This window comes from Mustelus asterias, chromosome 26 (genome assembly GCF_964213995.1).
Source record: "Mustelus asterias chromosome 26, sMusAst1.hap1.1, whole genome shotgun sequence".
Taxonomy (NCBI): Eukaryota; Metazoa; Chordata; class Chondrichthyes; order Carcharhiniformes; family Triakidae; genus Mustelus; species Mustelus asterias.
In genome coordinates, this window is record NC_135826.1 from 42,514,288 (window position 1) to 42,541,780 (window position 27,493).

Consider the following 27,493-nt stretch of genomic DNA (forward strand, 5'->3'; position numbering starts at 1 on the left):
CTTTCGGAGCATTGCCCCTTCATCAGGACTCGCCTAATGAAGGAGCAACACTCCGAAAGCTCGAGCTACCAAATAAACCTGTTGGACTTTAACCTGGTGTTGTGAGACGACTTACTCAGTCTTGTGCAACACATATTTCAGATTATAGGAGTGTCACATTTGACCTCAGTATTTCCAGATGTGGTGAGGGGTAATCACTCCCATTTGTGATAATTGTCCAGTGATTTTCTGATGGACTGTCTGTGGTATGGCTAAGATGCCACACAGCCAGTTGACCAGTGGAGTCAGGTGACTTGGCACCCTTGCAGTCTTACCCCAGAGCTAGATGTCACCTGCAAATGGGGTGAGTGGCAGGATGGGGACATGCAAGTGAAAAAAGCAAGACTGCCAGAAGATCATTCTGTCCAGTGTCTCATAGACCAGTAACCAGGGCCACAGAACTCAGTGTCGATTTTCACAGCTGTTGTTATCCTGATGATTTTTTTATACACGTGAATTTAATAAGAATTTTAATGGAAACCCTTTATTTCTCACTTTGTTTCTCTTTCTACCAGCAACTACATACGTTAGAAAAAGATTTGGTTTCAGCATGTGACCTTCTAGGAGTTGGAGCCGAATATGCAAGAGTAGTGGGATCGGAATATACAAGGTAACGGCAAAATCGAAGGAATTGAAAGCTACCTCCCTGCTGTTTCAAAAGGCAAACAAAATCCCAATTTTCACAACATCATAGAATCCCTACAGTGCCGAAGGAGGCCATTCAGCCCATTGTGTCTGCACCAACCGCAATCCCACCCAGGCCCTATCCCAGTAACCCCACATATTTACTCCGCTAATCCCCTCGGGTCAATTTAGCATGGCAAATCAACCTAACCCGCACATCTTTGGTGTGTGGGAGGAAACCGGAGGAAACCCACGCAGACACGGGGAGTGCAGACTCCACACAGACAGTGACCTGAAGCTGGAATCGAACCTGGGTCCCTGACCATTGTGCCACCGCCCCAAGATTTCTGTGATTTCTCAGATTTCAGTGTTGGAATGTCTGCATCGGGTGTGTAAGTATTACCTTTTCCAACTGGCCCTTCAGTCCCAAGTGTAAATTTCTACAAAGACACAGGAAATCCTTTATCTTTCATTTGTCAGTGACAACATGAGGATGACTCTTCCACGTTGTAAGAATGGGCATCCTGCAGCTATTAAAGCTTTACCTCCCCACTGGTAAATGCATCACCCAATACAATCAAAAAAATAACCAAAAGTTGGAAAGTGCTATGTTTGGTTCCTGGGTTTTTTTGAGTTTGCTGATTATAGCCTGGCCTGCTTTTATTATTCCTCCTGATTTTGTATGTCATAGATAAAAATTTGTATTTCCTAAATGACTTCCATGTTATAATATAGGAAATATAGCCGCTTATTTGCATTCAATTATGATCCATAAATAACAATATGAGAATTTTGTTTATAATGTTGTTGGTTGAGGAATAAATATTGATCCAATGCACTGGTGAGAATTCCCCTACTGTTCAAAAAAAGCCCTGTAACATCTTTTATGCCCACATGAAAGGGTCACTGACCCTGAGTTTAACAGCTTGTCCAAGAGATAGCCCTCAGTGCAATGCTCTGTCAGTACTGCACTGTGTTAGCCTAGATTTTGTGCTCCAGTCTCTGGAGTGGAATTCTGGAGAGTCAGAAGCTAATTTAATTTTTTGAATTTCTTCTTTAATATTTAGCTAAAGTGGGTTATAGTTTCATGTTTACATTAAATTAAATTCACATTGTAAATATAAACTTGTCTCTCTTATCTTGCAGAGCGCTCTTCCTCTTGAGCAAAGGCATGGTAAGCTTTTTTTGTTCAGTTAAATTTGTGCAGAATTTACTGTCTAATCTGCAACTAGTATATCTATCACTGTAGAAAGAGCAAGGCAAATCCCCAGAGAGAAACTTGTCTTCCTGATCATAACCTTTTTTTGTATTTTGAAAATTAGAAGATACTTACTGATCCCAGACGCATAGGATTCCAGAAACAATTTTGAGAATTTTAAAAATTATGGTACCTATTAACGAAAAGAAAACTTAAGCACGTGAGATTAAAGTTATATTATTAAAACTGTCTTACAAAACCTCCCAAAAAGAACCCACTTAATCAGAACACACAAATAAATACCTTCTTGGCCTATATAGATTTTTAACCCTAGAAATCAAGTACTATTACCCTAGGTAAAACTGCTATCACTTTAATAAAGGTGTACTGTATGATTTCTCACTCACTTCCACTGTGTTGTGGAAATCGAATAAAATTCTGAAACAAAGACTTTCCTGGTTTCTGGATGGCTGCTTCAGAGTTCGCACTTTCCTCTGCACAGAGCTGGTCCCAGGATATCTCCCCCACACAGCCAACACAACTCAACTCAACATCTATCTTAAATATCCTTTTCTCTTTCATCTTCGATTTCATTATCCTTAGCACCTCTTTGAGCTCAACTTTTCCTAAATATTATGATATTTCATGTTTTTCTATTGCCTCCCTTGGGGGTCAAATAAAATCTAAATGAAACCTCAAATCAAATAAAGCCTCTCCTTGTTTACTTGTGAAACTGTTATAGGTTGGAGAGGTCTTTTACTCCCCTTGAAATTTAGCTGCTGAAAACTCAAGTCCCTATCTATCTCCTAATGTAAATTTCTAACCTCAGCCTGTTATAAATCCACGTCACCATGGCCTTATATTACAAATGCATGCATTTAGCATCTTTGGCCCCATTTTATCTCTCAGCTCTCCCAGACAAGTTGTCTCTCTTAACCAGTGCCCAGCTTAATTAAATTATTTACACACACTCACAGCCTTCTTTACAGAATAACAAAATGTTCCAAAAATATGGAAATGTCCATCCTCTCACAATTGATATAGGACCGTTAAATAATCCTGTGTGCGGAAAAATATATAGCCGCAGATGTTCTCTGAATGTGGATTGGAAGGGAGAGAGGCAGAAATCCTGCTCGTGCCATTGGATATATGTCTTCAATGGTAAAAAGAAGTACCAGGAAATGGTGGCCCACCCCAGTACCCAAGCGGATTATGGAATATAGAGGGAATTTGAGTTTCACCAATGAGTGGCCTTGTCATACAGAGCAGGAATGCTTCCTCCCGATCTTCAATCTCCCAGTTTGAGGTTACTTAGACAATCTCATTCAGGTTGGCACAGGATATGCGACAATTCGTCCAAATGTGTTGGACAGTGAAAATTATACAGCTTCTGATCGCTATCCTGAAGAATGTGTGTGAATGATCAGGATCCAGATCCATTTTGACTCTTGTTTCCCCACTGTAAGGCCTAATGTATATCCCTGCTGACAGTCCAGGCTTATACACTGGCCACTGGGGTGAGAAAGTGGGGAGTCACAGGGGACTGTGAAATCTGCAAAAGAGTAAATACCTCTGGGAGAAAAAAATGAGCTGAGAAAATTGGCAAAGGAGGAGAAAAGGCCTTGTTTGAAAAATGTGAAATTTATGGTAGATGGCACTGAAGTGCCAGACAATATATGTGCTGTCCAATCCTTGAGTGGGACTTCAGCCCACAACTTCCTGACTCAAACAAGAAGGCTGCTGCCAACAGAACTGAGCTTACGCACTTCAAAAGCTCCTACCCTCCGAAAAAATCACTTTTAAAACCCTCCAGGATATTTAGCAGCACTGTTTCTATAGACAGCCCTGGTATCTGAATCTGTTACTGTAATGTCAGTTGACGGTGATACCCACAATGGCCAGCACCAGGCAACTGTTAAATAACCTGAGCACCTCTAGAAAGTGCCAAAATCTTAGAGCTGGTTAAGTTGCCAGAGGAGGAGAATGGACCCATTGATGGAGGAAAAACCTTCAAGAAGGGCTTGAGCTTCTCCTCACTTTTAGCCTCCTTATCCGGCAAGGGGCCAGGTCATTGAAAGAATGACTGTGGGCACTCCCAAACACAACAGTGGGACTTGTGTACCTTTTAAGGCTTTATAGTGAGGTTTTGAAGGGCAGTCACGGGAGCGTTGATGATAATTGACCGATGGTGATTGTTTATATGCTGCTTCAGGTTGTAGCTGTGATTTTTTTTTTTAATATTGGTGTGTTCTCCCTGTTGGTCTCCAGCTGCTGTTGATGGAGCGGAAGCTGCAGGAGGTTCACCCTCTCCTGACTCTGTGTGGCCAGATTGTGGAGAACTGGCAGGGTAACCCCATACAGAAGGAGTCACTACGTGTCTTCTTCCTGGTGCTACAGGTCACACACTATCTGGATGCAGGGCAGGTGAGCAAAGAGAATTCCTCTAAAATTTCCAGCACAAAGGTACAGGCAGCAGCAGAAGGGGAAAGAGGAAATACAATACCATAGCAGTATAAATAGGCCAGTCGGAGAAATAGTTTAGAAAAAGAGAGCCACAGAGTCTGGAATAAAACCTGACTATGCTCATCGTTCCAAGAGCACATAGCCGTGTTGGTTTTGGCCTGAATGTTAAGTCTGCATTTATGATATACTGGGCGCAGTGCTAGGGTTTCTGGGTCGTGTTAGGCAAGTTGTGCAGCTGGTGCTACTGTAGACTTGGGTGACTTGAGGTGCTGCTGACCGGATCAGAAGAAAGACTGGGCTCTTTTTGCTTAAAATTACAAAGGGATTTGCTAAGACAGTTATAGAGGAGGTGCTTCTGCTTATAGGGGAATTCAAAACTAAGGTTTGATTTGATTTATTATTGTCACATGAATTAGTATACAGTGAAAAGTATTGTTTCTCGTGCGCTATACAGACAAGCATACCGTTCATAGAGAAGGAAATGAAAGAGTGCAGAATGTAATGTTACAGTCATAGCTAGGGTGTAGAGATGATCAACTTAATGCAAGGTAGGTCCATTCAAATGATGGATGACAGCAGGGAAGAAGCTGTTCTTGAGTAGGTTGGTACATGATCTCAGACTTTTGTATCTTTTTCCCGATGAAAGAAGGTGGAAGAGAGAATGTCCGGGGTGCGTGGGGTCCTTAATTATGCTGGCTGCTTTGCCGAGGCAGTGGGAAGTGTAGACAGAGTCAGTGGATGGGAGGCTGTTTTGCGTGATGGATTGGGCTACATTCATGACCTTTTGTCGTTTCTTGCGGTCTTGGGCGGAGCAGGGGCCATACCAAGATGTGATACAACCAGAAAGAATGCTTTCTATGATGCATCTGTAAAAGTTGGTGAGAGTCGTAGCTGACATGCCAAATTTCCTTAGTCTTCTGAGAAAGTAGAGGCGTTGGTGGGCTTCCTTAACTTTCTTGGGGTCATAAGAAAGTCACTAATAAATCCAGTCGGGAATTCAGGACAAACACCTGAAACCAGAGAGTGGTAATGATTTTGAACTTGGTACTGGAACTGAAGGAGAGGCTGAGGTGAATAGCATAGATGCTTTTAAGAGAAACTAAATAACCACATAAGGAGAAAGGAATAGAAAGGTATGCAGATGGGGTAAGATGTAGGGTTAAAGAAGACTTCTGTGGAGCATAAAGGGGAATCATTTGGGCTGAAAAGCTATGTCTGTGCTGTTAACTCGGAGTTATTATGGGAACTAAGGGCTGCTTTCTGTGCTGTAAAACTCTATGGCTCTAAATTGCACTAAAACATTTAAAATACCCAAGGACCCAGATATGTCAGACTCCATCCCAGACCAGTGCACATACAAGGCTATAGACCATGTGCTGGAAAATAGGATTAGGATAGGTGCTTGATGGCCAGCGTTGACACGATGGGCCGAAAGGCCTCTTTCTGTTTGAAGGTGGCCTGGAGCAGATTTTCATTGTTGAGAAGGATGACGATGGGTTAAATAATAATGGATTGTTTGCACCAGTCAGTAAGACAGCCCTAAACGGGCACAACTCATCGCAAACTGAATTAAAATGGAGATAAAGAAAAAAACATTTCTGCAGAAAAGATTAGTGAATTTTCTGCCACGAAAGTATTGAAGCAGAGTCCACGGGTACTTTGAAAGAGAATTGCTTGACAAAGATAAATATAAAATGATATGAGGAGTGAGTGATTAGACTAAACAATTCAGGTGGGGAAAAAATATCTCTGCACCATCGGAGCTAAATGACCTGTGCCTGTGTTTGAAATTCTCTGATGACTGGTTTGGGATGGGGTCTGATGTATCCTGGTTTGGGATGGGGTCTGATGTATCCTGGTTTGGGATGGGGTCTGACATATCCAGATCCTTGGGTATTTTAAGTGTTTTAGTGCAATTTAGAGCCATAGGGTTTTACAGCACAGAAAGAGGCCCTTCGTGTCAATGCTGGCCATCAAGCATCTATCCTAATCCTATTTTCCAGCACATGGTCCATAGCCTTGAATGCTATGGTATTTCAAGTGCTTATCTAAATGTTTCTTAAATGTTGTGAGGTTTCCCACCTCTACCACCCTTTCAGAGAGTGCGTTTCAGATTTTTCCTTGAATCCCCTCTAAATCTCCTGCCTCTTACCTTAAATCTATGCCCCCTGGTTATTGACCCCTCTACTAAGCGGAAACTTTCTTCCTATCTATGCCCCTCATAATTTTGTACACCTCTATCAGGTCCCCCCTCAGCCTTCTCTGCTCTAAGCAGAACCACCCCAGCCTAGTCGGCCTCTCTTTATAGCAGAAACACTCCAGCCCAGACGACATCTTGGTAAATCTGCTCTGCACCCTCTATTGTGCAGTCACACCCTTCGTACAGTGTATTGACCAGAACTGCACACAGTACTCTAGCTGTGGCCTAACGAGTCCTTTATACAGTTCCATCATAACCTCCCTACTCTTATATTCTATGCCTCACTTAATAAAGGCAAATACCTCTTGTGTCCCTTAACCACCTTATCTACTTGTCCTATCCTCGGGGATCATTGGCGTACACCCCAATGTCTCTCTGGTCCTCTGCATCTCCCAGGGTCCTGACATTCATAGTATATTCCCTTGCATTAATAGTCCATTTGTCACTTCTATGTAGCAGCCTTGCACTAAATTTTCCTGGAAGCTGTGATAATGGCAGGATCTGAGCACTAAGTGACCACACAAAACCATTAATCTCACTTGTGGCTCAACTTTAGTTTAAAAGTTTGAGTGTTAACATGGAAATTTATTACTTGCAACAAAAAGTGTATAGGAACATAGACCCAGACAGGAGCTAAAATAAGTAAGTCTTACCTTTAGAGAGTAACTTTCCCAACCTCTGGACACCTAATCCTCTTCACAGCCAGTGAAGTACTTATTAAAGTGTAGTCACTGTTGTAATACAGGAACCCCCCTCACCCCCCCCCCCCCCCCCCAACTAATTTGTCTGCAGTAAGCTCCCACAAACAGCAGTGTTGACAATGACCTGACAATCTGCATTCTTTTTGGTGTTGTTGGTTGCTGAATAATTATTAGCTGGGGTACCATGCTTTTCTTCCAATAGCAATGTGCAATCTTCAACCTGAGAGGGCAGTTTAACACCTCCTCTGAAAGCTGGCGTATTTAACAATGCAGGGTTCCCTCAGTACTGTACTGGGAGTGTCGATAGAGATTATAAATTCTTGCTCCTGGACTGGGACCTGAACCCACAGCCTCTGAGGGGAAAGTCAGATGAGTGTGAATGTATATCACGTTTGTTTACCTCAATATGTGTCTGAATTTGCACCTGTTTGTATAATAGTTTCAGGAAATGTGAACGTACTTTTTGAGAACCCAATTTCAAAGTAAGAAAGCAGTCTATGAATAATGAATAATCTGTGTTATTCTTGAAGGTAAAAAGTGTGAAGCCCTGTCTGAAGCAACTGCAGCAATGTATTCAAACCATCTCTACGCTACACGATGATGAGATCCTGCCCACTAACCCCGCAGACCTCTTTCACTGGCTACCTAAGGAGCATATGTGTGTGCTAGTTTATCTGGTGAGGAAGTACTGTGCATTTTTTGGAGAGTGAGGGGGTAAATCCCTGTGCTAGATACTGTTACACACTTAGAGGAGAGTGTGTGATGCTGTTTAGAAAGTAAATGCTAAATATCAGAACTGGGAAAACATTTAATTTCTAACTTTGCTCCAAACCTATAACATCTCTAATGAGTTCAGCAATTTTGAATCATAACTCCTGCCCCCATTTTGTCTGCTGCCTTTTTTTTTGTTTCTCTTTGTTTTGTCCTTCATTGCTAGAGGGATGGAGTTTAAAAACAGTGAGGTTATGTTGCAGCTGTAAACGGTGCTGGTGAGGCCACACCTAGAGTACTGTGTACAGTTTTGGTCTCCTTACTTGAGAAAAGATATACTGGCACTGGAGGGGGTGCAGAGGAGATTCACTAGGTTGATTCGAGAGTTGAGAGGGTTATAAGAACATAAGAAATAGGAGCAGGAGTAGGCCATCTAGCCCCTCGGGCCTGCCCCGCCATTCAATAAGATCATGGCTGATCTGAAGTGAATCAGTTCCACTTACCCGCCTGCTCCCCATAACCCTTAATTCCCTTACCGATCAGAAATCCATCTATCCGTGACTTAAACATATTCAACGAGGTAGCCTCCACCACTTCAGTGGGCAGAGAATTCCAGAGATTCATCACCCTCTGAGAGAAGAAGTTCCTCCTCAACTCTGTCCTAAACTGACCCCCCTTTATTTTGAGGCTGTGCCCTCTAGTTCTGGTTTCCTTTCTAAGTGGAAAGAATCTCTCCACTTCTACCCTATCCAGCCCCTTCATTATCTTATATGCCTCTATAAGATCACCCCTCAGCCTTCTAAACTCCAACGGGTTGGCTTATGAGGAGAGACTGACTAGACTGGGACTATACTCATTGGAATTCAGAAGAATGAGGGGAGATCTGATAGAAACATATAAGATTATGAAGGGAATAGATAAGATAGAAGCAGGGAAGTTATTTCCACTGGCAGGTGAAACTAGAACTAGGAGACATGGCCTCAAAATAAGGGGGAGCAGATTTAGGACTGAGTTGAGGAGGAACATCTTCACCCAAAGGGTTGTGAATCTGTGGAATTCCCTGCCCAGTGAAGCAGTTGAGGCTACCTCATTGAATGTTTTTAAGGCAAGGATAGATAGATTTTTGAACAGTAAAGGAATTAAGGGTTATGGTGAGCAGGTGGGTAAGTGGAGCTGAGTCCACAAAAAGATCAGCCACGATCTTATTGAATGGCGGAGCAGGCTCGAGGGGTCAGATGGCCTACTCCTGCTCCTAGTTCTTATGTTCTTATGTTTATTTTTCCTTTGCTTTCAACCGCAGCTGTCCAGGATCCTGCCAAACACACCTCGAGACATATCTTTTTGTTTTTAACTTGTCCCTTTACCACTCTATTTGGCCTGACTCCATGAACCATTTTGTCATTCAATCTCTCTTTTTCTTTACCCAATCCCAGAGCTTCACTTGTGTTGTTCTTCCCAACCTCTTCCTACCGTTCGACTCTTTTTAACTTTAGCAAAATCTTTTACGTTTCTAATTTTTCCGAGTTCTGGTGAAAGGACATACTCTCTACAGATGCTACCAGACCTGCTGAGAATGCCCAGCATTTTCTGTTTCTATGTTATAGAAATGCAGGTCTGTCTTTAGGCAATAATAACTCTGTGCGGTTATCTGGTTAGTGAGTCTATTGCTCAGAGAACACCTGGCCATCCTGAGCAAGCAGGTTGTGGATTCCAAACCCAATCTATGATTCTGTTGCTCAATGATTTCCTAATGGCCCAAAACCAGGAAAGGAAGAGAGATGCTCACCCAGGAATTCTGCTGCTGATCGCTGTCCAGCAACTGAGATTAGGTTCAGTTTTAAGTTTATTTATTAGTGTCACAAGTAGGCTTACATTAACGCCGCAATGAAGTTACTGTGAAAAACCCCCTAGTCGCCACACTCCGGCGTGTGTTTGGGTTACACTGAGGGAGAATTTAGCACGGCCAATGCACCGAACCAGCACCCGGAGGAAACCCACGCAGACACGGGGAGAACGTGCAGACTGTGCACAGACCCAAACCAGGAATCGAACCTGTGTCCCTGGCACTGTGAGGCAGCAGTGCTAGCCAGCGTGCCGGCCATGAACCTCTTTCCTGCTGTTTATTATTGAATAATCTGGTGATATTCACTGGCTTGCTCACACCTAAATAACAGCTTGCTTGTATATCATGCCTTTACTAAGGCATTTCAGAAGCATAATGAGGCGGGAATTGAATAGCTTCTTAGATATTGAGCTGCTGGAGCCTATGCAAGCACTTGTCAGTGTTAATGTGATTTAGGTGCCACTTTCGGTACGCTCTCCCTGAAGGAACCCCAGTTCAGAAAGAACATACTCTCCTTTTGCTCCTCTTAATAAGCTTTAGACTTATTCAACCAACTACAGCTCCTTGCTCTCCTTCAATAATTTGTTTTAACTGCAATAGCTAACCCTGTTGCTCCGGTTTTCATTTCTGTCACCAAATCCCTGAGTGAGATTATTAGTTTGTTCCAAATTATCATAGTATTAATAAGTGTCAGTCTATTTACACGTGTAACCCAGGTCAAATCCAAGCACTGGAGTTGAAAGCTTGCTGCTCTGACTCAGGGTGCCACCTAGTGGTTAAACACACAATTTCAGAATCAAATTGTAACAAAGATTGGGAGCAAAATCACTTAAAAGAATTATTTCTTCGTTTACCCATCAAGATCTTAATTACTTTTAACAGAATCCAGCAGGTTTCAACATATTCTCTCAGAGAGCAGGATATAGATTGGTGATGCTATATTCCCAAGTTTGTCCATGTTCCCTGGGAGAGGGCTCTCAGTGGAAGCCAGGGAGGGAAACTCATTCATGAGTTAGTCCACATGTATTCTGGACATGGGGACTTTTTGGTGGCATTGAGGGGGTGAGAAGGATATATCTTATCTCCTTTTTACTTAAATGTGCTGCTTCTCAATAGACGTTGGTCCTCACAGTTGCTTCCTGTAACTTTGGCCAAATGCTCACTCTTCTGTTAGACTAAGCAGCGAGTGCGGGCGACCAGTTAACAGGGAGGCATCACAGCCAGCCCAGCTTTCACATGTGTGCGTTTTCTGGCGGGGAATGGCTGGATTTGGAGGTCAGGAGACAGAACACTGGCTGATTTGATCTTTGCCTGTCATGGACTAACTAATCTCCAGCTGCGATCAGCTAACTCCATTCAAAGTCAGGCTTGACCTGGGAACCTCCCTGGGCTTTATGGCACAACAGCGCGCTGTTTTTTTTCATGTAAGCATCGGGATTGGGAAAATGTTTCAGATGGGAAAGGGCAAGTTTACTTTTTCCAATTACTTTGTTTAAAAAAAGTCGCCCCGTCAATCTCAGATTCATAAAATTTTATGTCACAGAGAGAGGCCATTTAGCCGACTGCATTGCTGTCAGCTCCCTGACTGGCCTGTACAATTTGCTGCACATTTCCCTCAGCTCTTTCTTTTGCAATATCCTTTATAATTTTGTCTTTCTCAACCATTTACCATTATATTTTTCTCTGCTTCCGGGACTGTTTCTGGCTAGTATTTCACAGCTTTGCATTTTAAGATGGGGGAAGAAATCTCCCAACTCTCCCTGTTAATTCTTGGTTTAGACTCACCAATTTTTGGTGAAAGTGATGCAGAGAAAACTGGTCATACCTTAGACTCCACTGCCCAAGCCCCTGGACACCCACCAGTTTGCTAACAAATTGCACTTCTCCAGTCGCATTGACATACCTCCAGGTAGCCTGCAGTACTGTCTGCTTTGATATCCATGCTCCATTCTGCAGTGAGGTTGTATAGTGTTCTGCTGAATGTCAGGGTGAAATACATCTCAGTGATGTTAAGGTTCTTGTGTTACAGGTGACAGTGATGCACTCCATGCAAGCTGGATATCTAGAGAAAGCCCAGAAATACACAGATAAAGCACTCATGCAGTTAGAAAAATTAAAAAGTAAGTCGCGTGGAATTGTCCGGTCACGTGTTCTCAGTCAAATTTTGGTGAAGGTTGGATTTATGGATCTTTACACTCTGCGCTTGAATTGCTTAGTCTTCCAAACCTGGATCGAATTGCTTGAACTGCACAACAGCAGGGGACAGTACTTGTGGGTACAGGTCTGTCACTGTATAACACATGGGTACAGGTCTGTCACTGTATAACATGTGGGTACAGGTCCGTCGCTGTATAACACTGGGCTATAACACTGGGCTACAGTACTGGTGGGGACGGGTCTGTCACTGTATAACACTGGGGTACAGTACTGGTGGGGACGGGTCTGTCACTGTATAACACTGGGATACAGTATTGGTGGGTACAAGTCTGTCACTATAACACTGGGTACAGTACTGGTGGACACAGATCTGTCACTGTATAACACTGGCCTTCTGACCTATATGGCTTGGTTATAATACCTTTTAACCACTGAACCACTCTTCAAAAATGAGGTGTCCAATTGATTGCTGAAATTCTGTAAAGATTACTTGATAATCGTTTGGTTATAAAGCTTTACATTGCAAGTTGCATTTGAGGTATTATAATAACTTAAAACTTAATTCTTTTTCATCTGTACAGTGCTCGACTGCAGCCCAATCCTCTCTTCATTTCAAGTCATGTTACTGGAGCATATCATCATGTGTCGACTTGTAACTGGCCACAAAGCCACAGCTCTCCAGGAGGTTTGTATACTGCCACAGCAGAACTGTGTCCATATATACTTCAGAGAAAGATGGTGTGTTGGGTATAACCTCTGGGGTGAGATTTCACATTCTGCCCAGTCTGATTGGACACAAGTGTCTCACCTGCTGCCTACCATAACAGAGAAGTGGCTTAAATCTAAGGCAGAGAGATAGATTTTAAGGATTTGCTTAAAGGCGGAGAGTTTTAGGGAGGGAATTCAAGAACTTGGGGCCGGAGCAGCAGAATCCATATCTGCCAGTGGTGGAAAGATTTAAATCTGGATGTACAAGAGGCCGTGTCACCTCTCTTTCTCTTTTTTTTGCCCGCCCAACCTCCTTTCTCCAAATACATTTTAAAAGTTTATCCTCTCCCTGCCGACTTTGAAATTTTTCCCACAGCACGTAATTCAAATCCACCGAAAGTGCCAGCTCCCCAAGAGTTACTCCCTAAGCAGCTACGGGTAAGCAAGTGCTTGCTCAGAAGCCACGGTGGACATTTGAATTCATCCACTGCGGAGCAGTTCCCGGCCTGCATTTAACAATAATGCACAGTGGTAGAGATGTGTTTGCAATTTGCCTCAAGGTAATTAGAGACAGGAATCTATACCCTCTCGCTCCCTGTAGCAACACATCACCACAAAGCTCAATGTTCTCATCAGCTTGTAGTGGTGGTTGATGATCTTTTTTTGACAGGTGAGGCAGACACCAAACAAGACCACGTAAATGAGGACAGGTTGAATTGCCGAGGCTGATTAATCTCTCGAGTATAGAAGATTAAGGAATGATTTATTTGAAATGTTTATGACCACTTTAAAGTTGGTAGTGTTAGTGGGGAGTCCAAAAACAAGGAGATAGAACCTTAAGTGATGTCAGGAAACACTTCTTCACAGAAAAGACTCCCAGCACTTGAAGCCTGTTTCTGCTTTGGTAAGGAAATGTTTTTTAATTAATTGGTTCAATGACAAGGATGGAAACATATTGGGTTGCATTCAAAAATTAATTGTAAGCTGGTGTAATTTTTACCGATACGTATTTAAATTCTGAATGTACACTGCCTCTTGTGAATAAAAATGTCTCAATATCTGTATGTTACAATTTTGTCACACAAACCATTAAAAGATTTTTTACTTCAACTTGTAGAGGCTAACAATCGTGGGCTCTTGTCAATCAAAATGTGTAAGCAAGAGTCTTATTGAACGGCAGGTTGCCAGGTTCTTGTCATTCAACTGTATAAATAAACCTTTGGCAGGATGGGACAGGTTCAGAGCACCTCTAATAAGTGAGATATGCAGAGAAGTGGGCAACCAAGAGACACAAAATGGCCCTGAAAGCAAGAGCTTGTGACATATCAGATGATGCACCATCTCACTTGCCTTTCTTCATGAGTTGCTCCTGATATTTTCAATTTCACCCTGATTTGATCAAGATTTTCCTGGTTTGATTCAATTCCTTCATTAGTTTTAACATTTGGTGGAGGAAGGAAAATCCCCTGCTGGAGTTGCTTCCGAGTGCAATCGTGTTTTTACTGCAGCAACCAGTCTCGGTAGAAAGGATGAACAAGTTGAGTTATTTGCTGTAAAAATGTGACGGCTGAGGAGTGACCTGATGTAATCTTAAAGTCCTCTGAAGGGATCTGAGTGGATAGAAGCAGTGAAGATGTTTTCATTTGTGGGAGCTATCACAAATATAAGTCAGTAATAAATTAAATAGGGAATTCAGGAGAAAAAATGTTTTAATAGCTTGTGTAACTGTTTCAATATTATAAAGAGAATAAAGAAAATTACAGCACAGGAACAGGCCCTACGGCCCTCCAAGCCTGCACCGACCATGCTGCCCAACTGAACTAAAACCCCCTACCCTTCTGGGGACCATATCCCTCTATTCCCATCCTATTCATGTATTTGTCCACGTGCGCCTTAAAACTCACCATCATGTTATAGTATACAGATTATTGAAACCTGACTTGTTTTGTTTATTTCACATTCGAGCAGCGTATGTTCAGAGTTTAATTATGTGTGCATTATCAGTACAAATATACAATAGTTAAAATTATAATTTATTTTTGAGTGCAACTCAGTATGTTTCCATCCTTGTCATTAAAGCAATTAATTAATAAACCATTTCCTCCTTGAAATAGTAACAAGCTCCAAGTGTTAACATTGAAATATATTATCTTTAATAAACTAAACTTCCCTTGGTTCTGTATTACTCTTGCCTAATAAGAATGCTTTCTGGGGAGAGATTTCAAGATTATCATTATCCTTGAAGAAGTCCTTCCTAACATCACCTAAGGATATATCCCCTTGTTCTGGACTGCACGTTAACGCTATCTGCCCTCTCACTTTGTCTCAGCTATTCCATGTGGTAACATGTTCCGAACTCTTAAAGAGGTTTCTCCTGTTTAAGAGCACAAAGGAAGGTTTTAGAAGTTTATTAGTGTCACAAGTAGGCTTACATTAACACTGCAATGAAGTTACTAGAAGATTTTCACAGTAACTTCATTGCAGTGTTAATGTAAACCTACTTGTGACACCAATAAACTTCTAATGTTGAAGTGGAAACTTTCCTGCTTCTTGACTGTGACAGAAAGACTCAACAAAGCTCGTTCCGACAAAATAACTAGGCTTTATTTACGAAAGACTGCATGCAGTATATGGCTGAAACTTGAGGTCAGAGAGCAGTTGGTACAACTGCTGATTCTTCCACAAGTCCGCAATTACACAAAGAATCAGTTCAGTATTTATACATAATCATTATCAGTGTTCGTGACCAGAGCATATTCAGGAATTCAATTAGTAATAGAATCATAAGCAATGTCATTAATCATGTCATAACTTGCTGACCTCCTAAAACTCTGTCTCAACATTCATACTCTTATCTTGCCCTTTGATGTAACAGAAGAAGGTCGGTGACTCCGTCATCCCTGACCTTATCTTGTTTTATTTACTCATACAGTCTTAAAGTTATGTGGAGTCAGCCTTGCTTATATTGGTCACTGTCTGTGTGGAGTTTGCACATTCTCCTCGTGTCTGCGTGGGCTTCCTCCGGGTGCTCCGGTTTCCTCCCACAGTCCAAAGATGTGTGGGTTAGGCTGATTGGCCATGCTAAAATTGCCTTTAGTGTCCTGGGATGTGTAGGTTAGAGGGATTAGTGGGTAAAATATGTAGGGATATGGGGGTAGGGCCTGGGTGGGATTGTGGTCAGTGCAGACTCGATGGGCCGAATGGCCTCTTTCTGTACTGTAGGGTTTCTAAGATTTCTAAGATTGTACCAAATAGCTGACCAATTTTCCCATCATGCTATTCCTTAGTTCGTACAACTTCACACTAAAACGCTCCTTTGTCCTCTTAAACAGGAGAAACCTCTTTAAGAGTTTGGAACATGCTACCACATGGAATAGCTGATACAATTCGTGTTGATGCAATTAAGGAAAGGTTTAGATAAACATAAAGGAGAAAGAAATAAGAGGAAATGCAGAAAGGCTGAGATTAAGTGGAGTGGGAGAAGGCCGATGTGAAGCATAGAACATTTGGGCAGAATGGACTGTTTCTAATGCTGTAAATTCTCTAATACCCAAGCAGCTGCTATTCAGCCCATTTGAAAGGTGTGCCTGAATGTAGATTCTCAACAATTTCACTTATTTTCACTTCCGTTTTTTTACATTGTCAGATTTCCCAGGTCTGTCAGTTGTGTCAGCAGTCTCCCAGGTTGTTTTCGAACCATGCTGCCCAGCTTCACACGTTACTGGTGAGTAAGGAAACAGAACAATTATTATCTACTTGGTCTGATTCTTTTATATTGGTTTCTGTCTCCCTTCCTCTTTTCCCTTGCCTGGCACTATTTGTGCTGGGGATATCAATCCACAGGTTATATATATATATGGTCAGAATTCTTGCCTCCCTCTTCCTAGGTTGGAATGATCAGATTGTGACCAGGATCGGGGCGCACACCCGATGACTTTCCTTCCTCTCTAACCCATGGACCAACTTTTATGTCCCACTTGAAATTGACCAATTCTGAACCAAATCGAAGTGAAACCCAGGCTCACCTGGTTTGTGCAACTCCATTGTCTGTTGGCTTGGTCAGCTGAGTGTGGAGTTAACACTGATCGCTCTGTGAGCAGGTCAGTGCTCTGGCCAAAAGAGAAAATACTGGAAAATCTCTGGCAGCAAACCTACAGTATAAATATCTCCCACTTTCTATTAGCTTTGACAAAGGGTCATCTGGACTCGAAACACCAGCTCTTTCTCTCCTTACAGATGCTGCCAGACCTGCTGAGATTTTCCAGCATTTTCTCTTTTGGTTTCAGATTCCAGCATCCGCAGTAATTTGCTTTTTTTTCAGTGCTCTGGCCAGTTGCTGGTCTGCTTTTTAGGGGATCAGAATTTAAACCCCATTCTGCTTTTGATCCCCCAAATCCAGTCAGTTGGCGAATTTTGGCAACACTCAGCCAGAGGATTCTGCTCATTCTGATCCACCTGGTAACAGGGAATTGCAATGCAAGAAGGAAATCTCCAACATGATCACGCAGTTGATGGTGTTGAATTTTGACCCGCCTTTGCAAAGTTCTCCGGGATGGTGTCATCACAGGATGACCCAGGAGGAGACAGTTCAGCCAGCACCATTACAGGCAGGAGGAAGGGTAGGGAAGGTATCTGGTCTGTTGGAGAGAGGCCGTGGGAGATCTTCTGGAAATGTAATGATTTCACTCCTCCCCTCCCCTCTGCACAAAGTGTTTGCATCCCCCCCCAGAACCACTGAGCTCAGTTTCGTAAAGCACCTGCCCACATTACTTTGCAGGTGCATCCTGTTCACTCAGTGAACAGCGAGAGGGATAAAATGGAGCCGGTGCACCCTCTCTGCAATTATCCATTTTCGAGAATTAAAACCCAATACTTCTGTAGCAATTCCTGTCGTCATGGAGATGCATTCAGTAGCAATATAATTGTGTCACTGTTTCCTCCCTTCCTTTCCCTAGGAAGACATGACTCTTGCAGGCATTTATACAGGTTAAACATGTTCAACAATTCCTCCTGTGATTCCTGTGTTAACTATTCATTCTCCTCCTGCAGGGTCTATATTGCATCTCCGTAAACTGCATGGACAATGCAGAGGCACAATTCACAACAGCACTTAGGGTAGGCGTTTTTGCATATTTCCTTTAACAAACTGTTATTGTTGTCACCTTGTTGTGGTTTGGGAGGAAGCATCTTAGCTGAAAATCTAACGTGTTGGCCTTGGCTAAGTGGGTAGTCTCTGAATCAGAAGGTTGTGCTTCAAGCCTCTCTCCAGAAACACAAGCTCAAGCTGACACTCCCAGTTCAGAACTGAGGGCGTACTATATTGCTGGAAGTGCTGCTGTTTGGATGAGGCGTTAAACCACAGACAAGTCTGGGCGGCGCGGTGGCACAGTGGTTAGCACTGCTGCCTCACAGCGCCAGGGACACGTGTTCAATTCCCAGCTTGGGTCATTGACCGTGTGGAGTTTGCACATTCTCCCAGTGTCTGCGTGGGTTTCCTCCCACAGTCTGAAAGACATGCTGGTTAAGTGCATTGACCCGAACAGGCACCGGAGTGCGGTGACTAGGGGAATTTCACAGTAACTTCATTGCAGTGTTAATGTCAGCCTTACTTGTGACTAATGAATAAACTTTACTGCCCTGTCAGCTGCATATAAAAGACCTCATGATACTATTCTAAAAAAGATGATCCAGGGAATTCTTCGCCGGTATCTTTGCTAATATTTGTTCTTCAACTAACATCAATAAACAGATTATCTCGCTTCTCGGCCTTTTGGCTAAGATCAAGTGTATGGTCGGCACCCCATGGTCGGCCGCACTTGGTTGAAGTCATTAGGTTACGCTGAGGCTTCATATGTTTCATATGAAGCAATTTTTTAAAGCGGCATCTCGGCCTTTTGGCTAAGATGCAAATGAGCTCAAGTCTTGGAGGAGGAACCTCCCCCTTCTCCAATCAGCTTGGCTCATGTAGATCAGGCCCAGGACAGGGTGGTTTGGTCGCTCGCCCTGTCTTGTCAGCCTGGATCTGAAATGTCTCAACTTGTTGAGACTCTGAATTGGATTTGATTTGATTGAATTGGAAAAGTATTAAAAAAAACATCAATAAACAGATGATTTGTTGGTGACAGCTTGTTGTGTGAATTAACTAAAGCTTTAATGATAACATGTTGGATGAAAAAGATGCATCATGTATATAAATTGAAGTACTTTTCAACCTGTTCTCATTTCAGTTGACTACACATCAGGAGTTATGGGCGTTTATAGTCACAAACCTGGCCAGCGTCTACATTAGGGAGGGCAACAGACATCAGGAGGTAAGAGTTGATGCACATCACTTAACAAAATCTCAGACTGTGCATTTAAAATATCTAACCTTATTTAGTGTCTCTTCTGGAGCGTAGGAGGCTGAGGGATGACCTTATAGAGGTCTATAAAATACTGAGGGGCATAGACAAGGTAGATAATCAATATCTTTTCCCAAAGGTAGGGGAGTCTAAAACTAGAGGGCATAGGTTTAAGGTGAGAGGGGAGAGATACAAAAGTGTTTAGTGGGGCAATTTTTTCACTCAGAGGGTGGTGAGTGCCTGGAACAAGCTGCCAGAGGTAGTAGTAGAGGTGGGTACATTTTTATCTTTTAAAAAGCATTTAGATAGTTACATGGGTACGATGGGTATAGAGGGATATGGGCCAAATGCGGGCAATTAGGAATAGCTTCGGGGTTTCAAAAAAAAAAGGGCGGCATGGACAAGTTGGGCCGAAGGGCCTGTTTCCATGCTGTAAACCTCTATGACTCTATAAAGCAGCCAGGCAGAGAGCTAATTTCAAAAACTGATATATACATTATGTACACATTATGCTTTGTGTAGCCTCATTGATTGTTGCCCTTGGTTTTGCATCTTAACATTTATCACACAAGGCAAAATGTGGCAGATGTTGAAAATCTGAAATAAATGCAGAAAATGCTGGAAAGACTCAGCACGTCTGGCAGCATCTGTAGTGAGGGAAAGAGTTAATGTTTCAGGTCAGTGATCTTTCAACAGAGATGATGAGGGATGGATTTTTTTCCTTGACAAAAGCATTTTAAATTGGATATACCCATAGAATCCCTACAGTGCAGAAGGAGGCTATTCGGCCCATCGAGTCTGCACCGACAACAATTCCACCCAGGTCCTATCTCCGTAACCCCTACAAATTGACCCTGCTAATCCCCCTGACACTAAGGGACAATTTAGCATAGCCAATCAACCCAACCCGCACATCTTTGGACTGTGGGAGGCAACCCATGCAGACACAGGGAGAACGTGCAAACTTAACACAAACAGTGACTCCAGGCCGAAATTGAACCCGGGTTCCTGGTGCTGTGAGGCAGCGGTGCTAATCACCGTGCCACCATGCCGCATATTGCCATCATAGCAATATCCTTACCAAGTGATAGAGTGGAACCAGGCATGCAGATTTATGTGGGATATGGGGTTGGAATGATCTAAAATAATCAACTAAGCTTCCAGCATAAATTGTTGCTCTATTTACTTGTAGCTAGCTGATAGTTTTGGTGCAATCTGCAATTGATGACATGCTTCCAGAGAGCTCTCCCACTAATATTGAGGTGATTTTGGAGACCCTTCTGGCCTCTCACTCCTTGGGTTTCTCATCCAATAGTGCGGCACTTTCAAGGACCCACCTCCCCCCTCCGCAACCAATGAATTTCAGGGAATTGCTTCCAATATTTAAACCTTTCTATCTTAACCTGTAAAAGGCAATGACAGATAGCCAAAAGGAAAGTAGCACTGAAGACATATTTATTTTTCAATGTATAACAGAAATAACTCTAGTAATTCAATCCAGAAACTAATCAATCAGGTCAGTTATTTCATGGTTATTCGTATATTGTTATTCTTGTAGATGGTTGAGGTATTGGCTCACATACGTCCCTGTCCATTGAAAGTGATTCTACGTTTGGATATTTTGAGACATTTTTGAAGGATGTGATGGTGCACTGTATTAATACAAGTCTACCTTACACTACAGTTCCAGAAATCTGGTTGTGATACTTCTGTACAACGTGTGTTTGTACCTGCCCCTGCAGAATAGCCCAAAATATCTCATTTCCCTCTGCAATGTTGGGTGAGGAGCATTGTATCGCTGCTGTAGTTCAGGGTAATTACTCCGCTAACAAAAGGTTTTCCTGTTTGTTATAGTTGTACAGTCTACTGGAAAGAATAAACCCAGATCACAACTTCCCAGTCAGGTAAGAAAGACAGCAGTTGCCCTTGGTACTGCTGTACAGTGCGTGTAAATCTTATCATACAAGGGAAGGCACATTTGGTGGTGTTGAAGATTCTGTTCTGAGGTTGAAGTCGCAGTTGTACAGAGGCTGCTTTACTCTGCACTTGAATGCTATATTTGACCTGGTAATGCTTAATGGGATAGTATAGAGGGAACTTTGCTTTGCATCTAATCTGTGTTATTTGTTTATTAAGAAGTCTCACGACACCAGGTTAAAGTCCAGCAGGTTTATTTGGTAGCACAAGCTTTTGGAGCGTTGCCCCTTCATCAAGTGAATACAGGGCATATAAAGACACAAACTCAATTTACAAAATAATGGTTGGAATGCAATTTGCTGGTTGATTACATTCACTTTTTTCGTGTGTGTGTGTGCGTATGTGTGGGCAGAGCAACTGACAGTGAACCAGCTGACACCTGCCAGTTGAGTGTTCTTGGACTGCATACCAGCTCTTGCCCCGCAACCTCCTGCTGACATGCACACATGATTTCCTGTGGTCTGGCACCACAGCAGAGCTGCCACTGTCTCCATAGAGATGCCAAGGTCAATGGGTTTCGAATAAGTAGTGTCTCTGTATTTTGTGAATGTAATTCAAGAACGTGCTTCGTAATAGGAAACTGTTTTTTTCCTGAATCGCAGAACCCTCCACTTCTGTCTGTGTGTGTGTGTTTCTCCCGGAAGGGGATGGAGAATATTTTTTTGGCTGCTTTTACTTTTTTGCACATTGTACTCTGTCGTTGTGTTTGTGTCTGAAGTAATGTCCTGTGTCCAACTTCTGTCTTCCAGTTCTCACTGTCTCCGAGCAGCTGCGTTCTACATCCGGGGCCTCCTGTCCTTCTTTCAGGGAAGGTACAATGAAGCAAAGTGAGTGTTTGACTTTCCACAGCTGCAGGCTGACTACTTTGGTCGGTGATGGGGACATCTCCATAAATAGAGAGGCTGCTTCCATTGTTCCACAGAAATACTTTTCATTCCCAATTCCTGGAAGCAGTGCAGTGATCTCTACCCGCCTCCTACTCCCTTATGGGGAAAAAACGTATTCGCTCAGTTAGTATGTAATTTCAAGGTCTTGTACTCAATACTTGTTATTTGAAATATCGTTTAAAAGTTTGTACTGCCTGACTATTCTAATTCCTGAAATGTTGTCTTTTGTTGGGAGTTTGATTCCATAGTCTTTGCCCATCTTCTGCTACCTACGCCTACAGTTGCCACTTGACAAACTGACTATAGTTTGCTTTTAAAGTGGTTCTGCATCTCATCCAATTACAGGCTCTGGCCGCTATTTAGTTCAGTGGAGCGAGTCTGGTTATCGCAACTGCATCCGTGTTGAAAAACAATCAGGCCACCTTGTGAAACACCATGGACAGGGTTATTAGTGTTTGAACTTGTCAGTAAAGCGTGATAGTGTTTCTGTTTATGCCTCAATGGATAAATGGCAATACAATAATGAATTCGGATAATTTACTGTTATCATTTGAGGTTTATAAGCGAGTTGTGCTTTGGGACCGAGTTTTCAATTTAAGGTAAATTTTAGGGAGGGGTGATGTGATCTGTCCTGAAGTCTGCCTGACAGGAAGTCTGAGTGATTTGATTGTCGTTGATTAAAGGGATCCAGATTATTTTACTGAGTAGAAAGTGTGAGGTGTTTACACTTGGAGACAATGGCAGCAGCCTGTGAGTTAACATTGGATAGACTGGAAATCTCCAAAGTCTAGAAAAGTGTTGAGAATGTTGGGTTGTAAAAAGTTATTCTTTAAACTGTCCATTTACTTCCAAGATGAAAGAGAGTTAGGGTCTCGAGAATAGTTAATAAACATTTCTACCTGGATACAAGGCCCATGTAATTCATGTTGTCATTGCAATAAACTTTGAGAGTAGAAGAGTCTCTAAAAATCCCTGAAACACTCAGACGAGCCTACTACGAACCGAGAGGGAGTGAGAGGGCAGTTAGAGCCCGTAAACTTCTGTGGTTCTCTACACAGGAATATGGGTAGGAGCTTGTGCTCAGATTGGAAAGATCAAATTCGTGAGAAGTTAAAATGCTGCTGGAAGATTTGCATAGCTTTAACTAGAGGGAAAAGTCTCCAGGAAAACTCGTACCGTGAAAGACAGTTCTCGAGTTAAAATTTGGGAGGCTGGAAAGGGAAAGATTGGAAGTAAACCCTGGGGAGCTAAAAATCAGTTTGGACTGGTTCTGGAAGAATTGAATGTTTGCTTAAAGGATAGTGTAATATAATACCTGATGGCAGGTTTTTTTTCAGTTGCGTTAAAAATTCTATTCTGTAGTTTTTAAGTGCAAGTTGTCTACTAAAAGGGTGTTTGGTCAATAGTGCTTTTAATCTGTTTATAAACGTCTAAAAGCATTAAATCTTGTTGTGTTATTCATTCAGCTCAAAATTTCTTTTTGAAAGGTATTGGTCTCTAAAGGACTCATAACATGAAAACTGAAAAGATCTCGTATTTCCCATTGCTGCCTGGAGCACAACTTGTTGTCTAGCTACAACAGTTTTCCTTTCTAAGTTTCCAGATCTCATGCACACCAATAATGAATGGGATGAGGAGTAAGTGTGTGTAGGATAAGGGTAAAGAGGGAAATTTTTATAAAATTCTTGGAGGACTTACCCAGGCTGTTACGTCTGACTGGAGACTAGAGAACGAGGGGGTCATAATCTAAGGATCATTTCGGACTGAGATGAGGAAAAATATTTTCACTCAGGGTTTGTGAATCTTTGGAATTTTCTGATCTTATCAAATGCAAAACAGGCTCAAGGGGCTAAATGGTCTAATCCTAGTTCTTGCATTTCGAAGACTAAAACAGAGAGATGGGCTTGGACACCAAACGGTGCCACAGAGAGACTAGGTCTAAGGGAAGGTGCATCTGCTGCATGCAGCTTTTGCCACGATAGATCGCTTCTCCAAATGATGACTGACAGTGTTCTTTGCTTTTTAGGCGATTTCTACGAGAGACTCTGAAAATGTCAAATGCAGAGGATTTGAATCGACTAACAGCCTGTTCTTTGGTGTTACTGGGTCACATATTCTACGCTCTAGGAAACCACAGAGTGAGTAGAGTTCTGTTATTGAGAAATGTCATGCTGTGGGGTGCATTTGGTTTGAGTAGATCTGTTGTTTATTTGATATTGAAGTAGGGTGAGGGGACTGTCGTATTCCTTCACTCTCCCACTGCATCAGCTTAGACCAACATACTCGACCCAAGCAGGAGACTTTGCTCCATGTCCGGCTCTGCACTAAGCCAAGCCATGCTTTAGTCTGAGCTGAAGTCCTGGTAAATTTTGTCTTTATACCTACAGAGTATAGCTGCAGGTTCAGCTGAATCTGTTTATTGTCAAAGTCGCCACAGGACTGCACAGCCAAGGAAGGCCAATCATAACAAAGTATCTCGCCCATCTTCTAGCTCTGTCCCTCCCCCACCCCTCCATAACTTGTCAGCTGTGGGCACTCACTCACCTCTGAATCAGAAGGTTGTGAATTCAAATCCCATTTCAAAGACTTGGGTCTGTGATCCATGCCGACACTCTCAGTGCAGTACTGAAGGAGTGCCGCATGATCAGAGTACAGGCTTTCAGGTGAGGCATTAAACCGAGTTCCCATCTACCTCCTCAAACTGAATTTGATCCGATGGTACTATTCCAAAGAAGAGTGGGTGTATGTTCCCCAGTGTCCTGGGAAATATTTGATCCCTCAATCAAAATCATCAAAACTAACAATCTAGTCATTATTGCATTGCTGTTTATGGGCCTTTTGCTGTGTGACGTTGGTTGCTGCATTTTCCACATTAAGAAGTTGGTAAACTCTAAAAGTACTTAATTGTTTCTATAAGGCTTTGGGATGTCCTAAAGTTTTGAAAGGTGCTTTAAAAATGCAAATTTTCTCCCTACTCTTCAAAAGCTCCGATATGTACTAGGATAAAGGTCAGCAGAGCCTCTATAAACCACAGCAGCAAATGTTTGACAACAGAAGACTTCCGCAAAAGTCCTACTATACAGTGTGGTTCCTGTCACCACAATTCTTGTAACTTAGTGCGACCTAGACAGTGTATCAGTGACATGTAAGAACGTCAGAGAAATTGCATCAGCAATCCCTCCACTGCATTCTTTGCATTTTCGGCAGGGCCATCGGACAAACGCGAGTGTCCTTCTTAAAGTTAGCTCCAAAATTATTCAGTCAAAACTCCTGCCAGATTAACTTTGGACTGGGTCCTGTTTCGGCTGAATTGCCTTCCCTGGCTGGCCCAGTTTGCTCAGCTCTTAAATGTCCAGTGTTCAGTCAGGTGGCTACTTGCCACCCTGAGTAAACGCTTTCCTTGACTTGAACAGCTGACGGCATTCTACAGGGACAGCGAGATTCTAAAGCTTGGTTGTGTCATCTACTGTATTACAGCAGTGACTGGTTTGTCAAACTGACAATGTTAAACGGGATCATTGAGTTTTACAAGCTTACTTCTGTTCCATTTTTCAGGAGAGTAACAACATGGTTGTACCCGCCATGCAGCTAGCCAGCAAGATCCCAGACATGTCAGTCCAGCTGTGGTCTTCAGCGTTGCTACGTGGTAAGTGGCAGAAAATGTCAGCTAAGAGCTAGCGGTGTATCCTGCATGGAGCAGTAAGTAGCCTCTCAACACCAGATTAAAGTCCAACAGGTTTATTTGGTAGCACGAGCTTTCGGAACGCTGCCCCTTCATCAGATGACTCACCTGATGAAGGAGCAATGCTCCGAAAGCTCGTGCTACCAAATAAACCTGTTGGACTTTAATCTGGTGTTGTGAGACTGCTTACTGTGCCCACCCCAATCCAACGCCGGCATCTCCACATCCTGGATGGAGGAAATGCGTTATAACAGAATCTGAGTTGGTGGATGAATTCTTGTTCGATTTTATTTCCTTTCCTGGTACTTTATCTCCTTCCTTTTTTGTGTTTTCCTTGGTTGCTATGTGTGTCGCACTATAGATTGTTAAAATTAGACAGCAGTGACACCCTTCACTGGGGCAGAGTTCGGCGGATTTTATATTGTATTTGCCACAGTGCTTGCTATACAATTTCATGCTGTAGTCTGCAATGTTGTTTACGTATCCATCCAGGGAATTTTCTAGAAAGTGAATTACACGCTAGCTTTAATCATAGAATCCTTACAGTGCAGAAAGAGGCCATTCAGTCCATTGAGCCTGCACCGATAACAATTCTATCCAGGCCCTACCCCCATAATTCCATGTATGTGCCTTGCTAATCCCCCGACACTAAGGGGCAATTTAGCATAGCCAATCAACCTAACCTGTACATCTTTGGACTGTGGGAGGAAACCAGAGCACCCGGAGGAAACGCACGCAGACCAGGGGAGAACGTGCAAATTCCGCACAGTCACCTGAGGCCGGAATTGAACCTGGGTCCCTGGTGCTGTGAGGCAGCTGTGCTAACCACTGTGTCACCAGGCCGCCCTTTAGCCTTCATTTAGTTTTCAGTGCGCTGCTGACAGGCCATGGCCTTGTCTGCCTGGTGGTCAGAATCGAAAGGATTGTTACTCTCTATGTCAATCCCTTAGAGTAGTGTTTCTGGTGGTTATAAGCGCACATTTATTTGTAACAGATACTTTTTCTCTCTAAAGAGATACAAAACCTAAATAACCTATAGGGAAAGCTACGGTATAGCATGTATCTGTGTGTTGACGTCCAGTGACTACAGGTTTGAGCTTAGCTCTGATGCACCCACAACCAAATAGCTTGCTTATTCTCACTGTATGTGCGCAGGTATGCTACTGGAATTAGCCTATAGAGCTGTACTCCCAAAAAGTTAGCTCATCAATAGAGGAGGAGGTGGAAAATAATGGTCTTTTTTCTCATTCCCTGCAGCCCCCTGCAAGTTTTAATGCTACAAGCTGCTGCAATACCCCCGCCTGCCTCCTGGTGTCAGTAATCAGCTACACTTCACAGCAGAGCCACCCACTGATGTGCAGCAATGATGTACAAGTGTTGACCTTGCACAGATTCAAAACCATTAGGGACTGTAAGCGTCTTTAACATGTCCTGAGGCACTTCACAGGGGTGTTATAAAGCTGTGTAGATAAATATGAATTTGTATATTTTGGTAGGAAAAATAGGGAAGTCACTTATTACTTGGAAGCTGCAAGTCTAGGTGGGGTGGGCAAGCAAAGGGATCTCAGTACAAATGCACTAATCACTAAAAGTTGCACCACAGGTTAGCAAGGCCATAAAAAAAGCAAAGCAGGCACTGAGTTTTACTTCTAGATCTAATCGAACAGTAGGAGTGTTATACTAAACCTGTATTGTTAGACCACATTTATAGTACTGTGTGCAGTTCTGGTTGCCATTTTATAAGAAGGATGTGGAGGCACTGGAGAGGATGCAGAGAAGATTTGCCAGCAGAAGGCAGAGAGTGGCTGTGGAGGGGTCTTTCTCTGCATGGAGGTCAGTGACCAGTGGAGTGCCCCAGGGATCTGTTCTGGGACCCTTGCTGTTTGTCATTTTCATAAATGACCTGGATGAGGAAGTGGAGGGATGGGTTGGTAAGTTTGCTGACGACACCAAGGTAGGTGG

The 27,493-nt window shown here is 42.8% G+C and overlaps 1 protein-coding gene across 1 annotated transcript in view; it reads left to right on the top strand.

Moving 5' to 3' along the window:
* The window catches only part of mau2 (MAU2 sister chromatid cohesion factor), a 64,528-nt gene that overhangs the window by 22,126 nt on the left and 14,909 nt on the right, over positions 1 to 27,493 (top strand). Inside the window, exons 5-17 of the mRNA XM_078198590.1 lie at positions 555 to 649; positions 1,810 to 1,837; positions 4,130 to 4,285; positions 7,756 to 7,902; positions 11,809 to 11,899; positions 12,518 to 12,621; positions 16,291 to 16,368; positions 17,694 to 17,759; positions 18,872 to 18,955; positions 20,840 to 20,889; positions 21,712 to 21,789; positions 23,876 to 23,987; positions 25,405 to 25,495. Coding sequence (XP_078054716.1) covers positions 555 to 649; positions 1,810 to 1,837; positions 4,130 to 4,285; positions 7,756 to 7,902; positions 11,809 to 11,899; positions 12,518 to 12,621; positions 16,291 to 16,368; positions 17,694 to 17,759; positions 18,872 to 18,955; positions 20,840 to 20,889; positions 21,712 to 21,789; positions 23,876 to 23,987; positions 25,405 to 25,495 — 1,180 coding nt within the window. The remainder of the gene's footprint in view (positions 1 to 554; positions 650 to 1,809; positions 1,838 to 4,129; positions 4,286 to 7,755; positions 7,903 to 11,808; positions 11,900 to 12,517; positions 12,622 to 16,290; positions 16,369 to 17,693; positions 17,760 to 18,871; positions 18,956 to 20,839; positions 20,890 to 21,711; positions 21,790 to 23,875; positions 23,988 to 25,404; positions 25,496 to 27,493) is intronic.